Here is a 7,898-nt window from a genome sequence, read left to right as displayed (position 1 = left end):
ACTTTGTGCATTTTTACAATCTGAAAAAAAAGAAAAGAAAAAAACTCATTCTGTATGATTTATAAGCTTCTGTACCCATGGGGACCGCAATTTAAGTCCCCACGGTGACACAAGTCCCCATCAGTTGGTGTGTATTCAGGTTTAAGTAAACACCAATATAGAAAACATGTACACACATAAACGACACACACGCGTCACGCACGCACGCACGCACGCACACACACACACTGTATTAAATAAAACAAAAAACAACAATAATAACAATAATACTAGTAATAATAATAATGTTGAATTGGTACCATCATTATTATTACTAGCAACAACAATAATTTAAAATTATTATTTATTACTATTGTTATTGTTGTTGTAAATTATTATTATTATATAACATTATTATATAATAATCATTATAAATACCAAAGCAAAAAGTGCAAAATATTCAAGTGCCAAATTAATGAAAGTTACTGATGTGACCAACTAAGGATATAACAGAGAAAGGAACACATCTATAACTGCTTTAGTAAATTAAATTGACTAAATATACTAAATTACATTTTCAAAATATCTCTTTCATTAACTAAGTACAAACAAACCAGTCTGTATTTCACTGAGTTCTTCAGTTAATGCTGTTTAATTATAGCCTGTTAAGAGGTATTAGTTAATGTTGTGAGGTTGCTAATGCATATCTGATTTATTCATTGTTCAAGGGAGAATATCAGAGAGCTACTAGCAAAACTTCCCAGAAAGGACAGCAACCAGATAAGACCCTTACAGCATTTACAATGAGCACTGGGGACCTGATCCTGAGCAGAAGACCAATCAGAGAAAAAGTGGACATTGAGACTGTCCAGGTGTAAACCCAGATAACATCCAGCTTCATGCTGATATGCCTAATATACTGACATGGTATGAAAATGGTGTGAGTGCTGTGAAGCCAGCAGTTATCTCTACAGTGAGCTAAATTTAATCCATCTCTGCTGCTCTTTGTTTTTGATCCCACTTATTCAGCATGCCCACTTACACTTCTAGATCCCCTGGCACAATGTAGCAGTGGCCTGGCAAGCCCCTCGCCACTGCAGACAAGTATGATTGAACCCTTACAGCAATTACCTTCATAGCATCAGCACTTGAAAATTTAGTGTGCATACCATAAATGATCGTGTTTTAAACTTTTAACTTAATTTAATGTACTTTATCAAGAAAAAATCATAGTAATATGAGTATAAGTATTGTTCTCTTTTGTTGTTCTTGTTAAAAAAGATTATTAAAAATGAAATTACATTAAATTGAATTAGCAAAGATTAATTCAACAAAAGTGATAGTAAAGACATTTATAATATAATAATAATAAATAAATAAATAATAAAAATAAACTTTATTTTAGTGCCTTTAAAATAGGTTCTCAAAGTGATTTATAGTGTTACAACATATTTCTACTTCAAATAAATGCTGTTCTTTTGAACTTTCTTTTTATCAAAGAAACCTGACAAAATGTATCATGGTTTTCACAAAAATATTAAGCCGCACAACTGTTTTCAACACTGCTATAAAAAGACTGTTACCTGAGCACCAAATCAGCATGAATGAAGGATCATGTGACATGAAGACTGGAGTAATGGAAGACTGCCATCACTGGAATAAATCAATTTAAATAAATTAAAATAAATTAAAATATAAAACAATTTGAAGTTGTAATAGTATTTCACAATATTAAAATGTTTAATGTAATTTTGTGTGATTTTGTGTCATTTAATGTGCATACCATAAATGATCTTGATTAAATAATGCTTTATCAAGAAAAAAAACTCCTATTCAGCATGACTTGTTTTGTTTTGTTGTAATTGTTACAAAAGACAATTGAAAATTAAATTAATTAAATCAAATTTTTAAAATTAAACATTTATAGATAAAAGATTATGTTACTTTCATAAAGCTGAAAACTCAACTATGAACTAAATATGCATTCCTGAGACTTCAGATAGCATTACAAATTTCTCGGATGGTTGCCTTGCATTCTCAAGAAAGGCCTGAAGGTCTACTATTACACCATTAGGTGGAGCTATTTTCCTGCCACACGGGTTTGCACGCCTCCTACTCTTCCAGTACACAACACCACAATGATTTTAATGCATCTAGCATAAATCAAACATTAGCATGTAGGTGAAAATATTGTATGAATATAGTAAATAATATTTTGGATCTTGATTAGGAGAGCAGATTTTCTTTATCCCAGCTTCTCAATAATCTTACTTCTGCAAATTTCCTGCAAGCCTTCTCTGGATTAAAATATAGCTTAAACCAAACCATTATCCATTGTGTTGGAACCATTGGATCCATTGTGAATGGCTCTGCCCTTAAGCTCTGCTAAATTCTGAGTGGAAGAGAAAACCACAAGATTTTAAATGTTGCATGCAGATGCAATGTGTTTCCCACCATGCACGATGCATACACTTCACGGTTTAATTCCAAGTAACCTCCTTTAGATTTATCAAAATGTGTGTGTCAGAAGAGATAAAAACATTCAGCTGAATCCTATTTCCCTCTACGCTAATAGCACCATTACAAGGCTGTGTCTGTTTTTGTTGTACTGGATAATTATGTGCAAAAGCCTCTTCATTAGGCACGGTTAAGAATAATTAAACCGACATTTTGGATAGGTCTTTTTTGCATGTGGTATAGAATGATTTCAATTATGTATGCAAAGAACCACGTGTTTCAAAAAAGTTGATAAAGCATACAGCCAGTATGGCTGGAACATTACTGGTTTCAACAACATTAAATTTCCAGGAGTCTCACTTCAACCCAAAAGGAATTTGCAATTTAAAAATCTAAATATGCTCAAATATTAAATCATGTAGCAAAGCTGCACAGTGATTTGCTTATATTTCCAATTCATGGGTGTACATGCATTGTATAGCTTGCATTCAAATTTGTGTAGAAGATACATATCAGGGTTCCACCCAAGTGAAATCACGCTAACAAGCAGTGCAACGTGTATTATATAGTGCACCACCACTGCATGATCCAAACTCACACTTTGGGAGCTGAGAGCCAGTTTGAGACTAACTCTACTGGTATCATTTATTGAGAGCCTGAAGCATCTCAGTAGCAGTTCGGCTGCCATCTCCTCTCATCCACATTCCCTTGTCTCGCAGAGATCCACACTTCAGTGCTCTGTGTATTGCTGTCTAATGATTCCCGTTATTTTAATAGAGTCCACAGTTCACATAACTTCATTGTGCGGTGAAACTAGTCTAAGGTAACAGATAATAAAAAAAGAGTAGGCTTGTCCTGAAAAGAGGGTGATGATTATTTGATCTGTGTATTTCTCCTGTCCTGCTGTTGTTCACTCAAGTCATGTCATGTTTTAATCCCCCTCTGCATGTGTTTGTGGGTGCGAGACTAATATGCAAAGCGCAGTATGCATGCTATATGTGCATGTGACGAAGCTGGCATATATATACTTTTAGAGCATACAATCAATGACTCATTGTAAATCCTATTCATTGGATTGTGAACTATTTTAGTCACTGTTTACACTGAAATAAATTGGCATAGGGTTTTCCATTTTGAACAATTTTAACCCAGCAATTGCTATTAAATTTGACAAATAATTACAAAGAAACAGCAAGTAACATTGAATAACAGTATTTGAGTATTTTCTTGCAAAACATGCTCCAATAATCTTTGTTTTATTTACTACAGTACTTCAAAAAAATCATATTTTACAGTGTACCGAGTCATATCTCAGGCAGTGATTGGGTTTAAGACAACATCAATGCAACTGCCAACAGCAAACTTGATAAATAATAACCTACAGGTACAAGGCTTGCACTTGCTGTACCCAAACAAGATTTTTAAAATCGAAATTCCATCCACGTCTGACTTAAGTTGTAGTTTTTTTTTTATCCCTGATAATGAGTGATGTCCTCCCAGGCACCAGTAATGATGTAATCTAAATGCAAAATCAAAATGAGGCATTTCTTTTCTTCCACACTAGAATACATATATAATTTCTCAGTTTGATACCCTTTTTCTTACAGACTTTTTTAGAAGAAGTCTTCATATGCTCGATTTATCTTATAAAACGCAGTTTTCATAATTGTAAGTTACCGTGTCTGGAAAAACAACACTTGCAACTCAAGCCGGAGATGCTTGTTTCCTTGGTAACGGAGGTCTCGTTGAATTTCTACATTGCACTCGAACACGCCTGCTCTGGATCTATCTACGGGTGATAGATGGAGACAAGCTCCCATTGATTATTTTTTTTATGAGAAAAAGCATCCCTCACTGTTTTAAATGAAGGGAAAACAAGTATATCGACAGTTTGGCATGTAAACGATTATAATGAATGTATAAGAATGACATGGATTTATCAGTTTGTCATACACGGATTTTTCACAAAGACACAGGTAGGGCTACATTAACTTGTAATGTGTCATATAAAAAGGAAACCAAGATACACATCTAAATGTCACCAACAGATTAATGTGAAAGCATAAATGGCGATTCTATAATAGCCTAAACCAGTTTGTCTGGTTGCTACCGTGTGAGAAAATTCTGGACAAGTGATGAACTAAACAAATACACGAAATTAAGAAATTGTCATTTTTTTAATCTAGTTTTTAATCTGCCAATTGTATAACAATTCACACGAAACTAATACGTACATCTTACTGGTCTCGTGTGACTTACACATCAACGTTAGAAAATCCGTACGCACGGTACTGTGATGACCTGAGATTTTCCACGCATTAACGCAAATGTTTTGAAGTCTATTCGACCGTGACAGCTCCGTGATATCAGGCGCGAGCACAGTTCTCAGCACCAAGGACAGCGTCTCTCACAGAGAGGTAGGTCACCCTTGACAAAACCTTGACTACGATTCAATCACGGCAAGAGCGGGAGAAGTGAACGCAGATGACTACAGCATTACTGCAATACTGATTTTTCCACCTTCTCCCGAGAGCGAGAGAGAGAGAGAGAGAGAGAGAGAGAGAGAGAGAGAGTGCATATGTGAGGCGACTATCAACAGGAGCGAGCATCATTTTCCACAAAGGCGTGTTGACATGGTTCTTGAATATGAACGGGTTTCAAGAGCGGACTCAATGAGTGAAGCCCATTCCTCTGCGGAGTAGACTGAGGTGATCGCATTCCAGTGCTGCTGGAGAGGACGCAGTGACAGCGGATCTGTCTAATCAACGGACATCGACACGCATCCTCCACGGGGCACTCAGCTTGATTCCTCTGCCATCCAGGGCAAAATGCGTCTGGTTCTGTTCGCCTTCCTCATCTCGTGCTCCTGTGCGAGAGGCGGATGCGAACCCAAGACTGTGAATATCGGGGCTGTCCTGAGCCAGAAGAGATATGAACAAGTGTTCAAAGACGCTGTCACCCAAGCCAACAACATGTACGGCAAAGATAAGTTCAAGATGAACGCTATTTCAGTCACCCATAAGCCAAACGCTATCCAGATGGCACTCTCCGTATGTGAGGATCTCATCTCTAACCAGGTAACACTCGCAAACCAGTCTCCTCAACTCATACGAATAATCAGAAAAAGCGCATTTTGAAAATACATGCTGTAATAAAACCTTAGAAAAAATCAATTAGATTTGAAGTGCGATGTCACACAATGCTCTCGTTTGATTAAAAAAAAACGGTACTTTATAGAAACATCTATCTTTCTATATTAATCATGACTATATTACATTTGTATTATATTGTTAATATTTAAAAACTCGACCATTTCTATTGACTTATTTTGGAGTGCGAAGTCACCAAGTCTCTGCATTTTTGATTTGGTTGACTTGGTTCTTCTATTTTAAATATCTTTTGTCAGATACTTAAATCAAGCTGTCATACGAATTAATTCATTTTGATATTTTTATATATCATTTTTAGATTATTATTATTTTTTTGTACGAAGTGTTTCTGGTAAACGCGAAGAAATAGCTATATATATAGGCTATATTTCGCTTACAAAATCTTTAAAAGTCTGAATCATAAACGTGCATTCATTCACGGAAAGACATTTTCAGCCAAATTTAGTTATTGCAACTTTGTATTCTGCAAAGTCAAACGTTGTTGCGAATCTCGATTTTAGAGCACGTTGCACAAAAGAAAACATTCAACAGGATCCGAGGTCCATTTTGACCTTACCGATGAGTGAGCATTCAGCAGCCGCGCATTGCCGTGATGGGAAGGCTGTTCTCAGAGGTTAGCCTATATGAACTGAGCCTGAAATAATGCAAAACACATAGGATACGTGGCAACCTGTGATTCATGTGGAGTCATATAAATACAAATTCAAACATAAGTAAACCGTTTAAGGTAACGTCATTCACCCCTCTATGAGACGCCATGGCATCACAGCTGGCCCACCGTCTCTATTTTAATGAAAAACGTTAAACGAGGCCAACATGGCGCCAGCCTCGTAGATACAGCTGCTTTGTTTTAAGAGGAAAGCTCTAGCAAATTATTACACGGCGGTGGAGGCAGAGATTATGGACTTCAACGCTGTTACACGGATTACCATTAAATCTCACCCGTCCAGGCTGGCACGCGCACACACATAAAGCGTGCGCACGCTGTTCATGACAACATGCAAACTGATGCTGTTAGATCAGCACTTTACCTTTTACTGTCAGCTGGCTCCTCCAGCAAGGTTAAAGAATTGCTTTACGTTTTAGAAATGCATCAATCACACATAAAAAATTTCAAACCAAAACAGTTTGTACAGTTGTGTACAACCCTTTACATTGGGAAAATGTCAATGGAAAAGAAATACAAATACTACAGTAAAAATCGCAGACGTTAACTGCTAGTTACCTTAAGGCAAAACAATTTCATATATATAGCCTATATTTAACAGGACAGTACACAATGTAAAATTATTGTAAAAATGTTTTTGTAAGTAAAACGTTTTTAAATATTTGTTTCTTATAATTTTTGCTATCAGTTGCCAACATTTTGTACGTGTTAATGTACAGTCAGCTGGGCATTTAAACCGGCCGACTACATTATCCCGCCTATCATACGACTACACACCAAATAAATAAATACGTGGCAATAAATATTGATTTGAAATTATTTTGGAATTTTACCCGTATTGTCTCAAAGCTTCCGCTAAGAAAAAAAATATTCGTACAAGACAACGTACAAAACATTCCGCTTACGAACAAGACTCAACAATATTACTGATTTCCTCCATCTGAGGTTATTTTCGCTACAGTCGATAAGTGAAACGCAAGATGACGCCAGCTGCGTATGAAACAAGAGCGTAAAGACGAAGCGCCGCGCCAGTTTCAATTACCCGGATGAGCGGAATGATATACTGCGTCCATTGTCGACAAAGAATATTGCCCGATAGTTATGGGATTACATCTCTGCCACAATTCTGCGCGCGAAAGATCATATTTTGAGCGCGCAAAAGTGCGTTTTGCACTCGCGCGAACTGAGTTTTGTGGAGAAAATGTTTGTCTTGCAAAGAAGAAAGTATTTCGAGCGCACGAAATGTGCAGACCTACTCTTTTGCACAGTGCAAAGTTTCACTAGCTTGCTCACCTGATTCCTGCCGAGGCTGCTAAATTCTGATTGGCTGCCTTGACAACCAATCGGCTTCAGCGTCTATTTTATAGTGTAGGGGGCTTCTAGAGAGCATTTGATTGGACAGAAAGTTTGATGAGAAGCTGAAGTACGATGTGACGTCAAAAAAAAAAATAAAATCGTTGAGCCGTTTTGGCGGAAGTGACGAACTGCACGCTTTGAACGCTTATATCTTATAATGCTAATTTTGTCACTGTTTTGGAGCACACTGCCTTATAGATAACCTTAAGACTAACATATTGATACTAACACCCACAAAACTTTAATTTTGATTTCATGGGGACTTTAAT

General features: G+C 36.6%; 1 protein-coding gene across 3 annotated transcripts in view; it reads left to right on the top strand.

The window, feature by feature from the left end:
- Positions 1 to 4,859: 4,859 nt before the first annotated feature.
- The window catches only part of LOC107757976 (glutamate receptor ionotropic, NMDA 1-like), a 30,442-nt gene continuing 27,403 nt past the window's right edge, over positions 4,860 to 7,898 (top strand). The window contains exon 1 of one of the 3 annotated variants that reach the window (XM_016575591.1): positions 4,860 to 5,513. In XM_016575591.1, the coding sequence (XP_016431077.1) occupies positions 5,265 to 5,513 (249 nt within the window). In that variant the 5' untranslated portion in view covers positions 4,860 to 5,264. The remainder of the gene's footprint in view (positions 5,514 to 7,898) is intronic. The other 2 variants (XM_016575588.1, XM_016575589.1) reach the window with 2 other exon arrangements.

The sequence above is a fragment of the Sinocyclocheilus rhinocerous genome, unplaced genomic scaffold (assembly GCF_001515625.1).
Source record: "Sinocyclocheilus rhinocerous isolate Xijiao unplaced genomic scaffold, SAMN03320098_v1.1 scaffold1948, whole genome shotgun sequence".
NCBI lineage: Eukaryota > Metazoa > Chordata > Actinopteri > Cypriniformes > Cyprinidae > Sinocyclocheilus > Sinocyclocheilus rhinocerous.
Note: the sequence above shows the minus strand (reverse complement) of the source record. Positions and strands in the feature narration are given on the sequence as shown.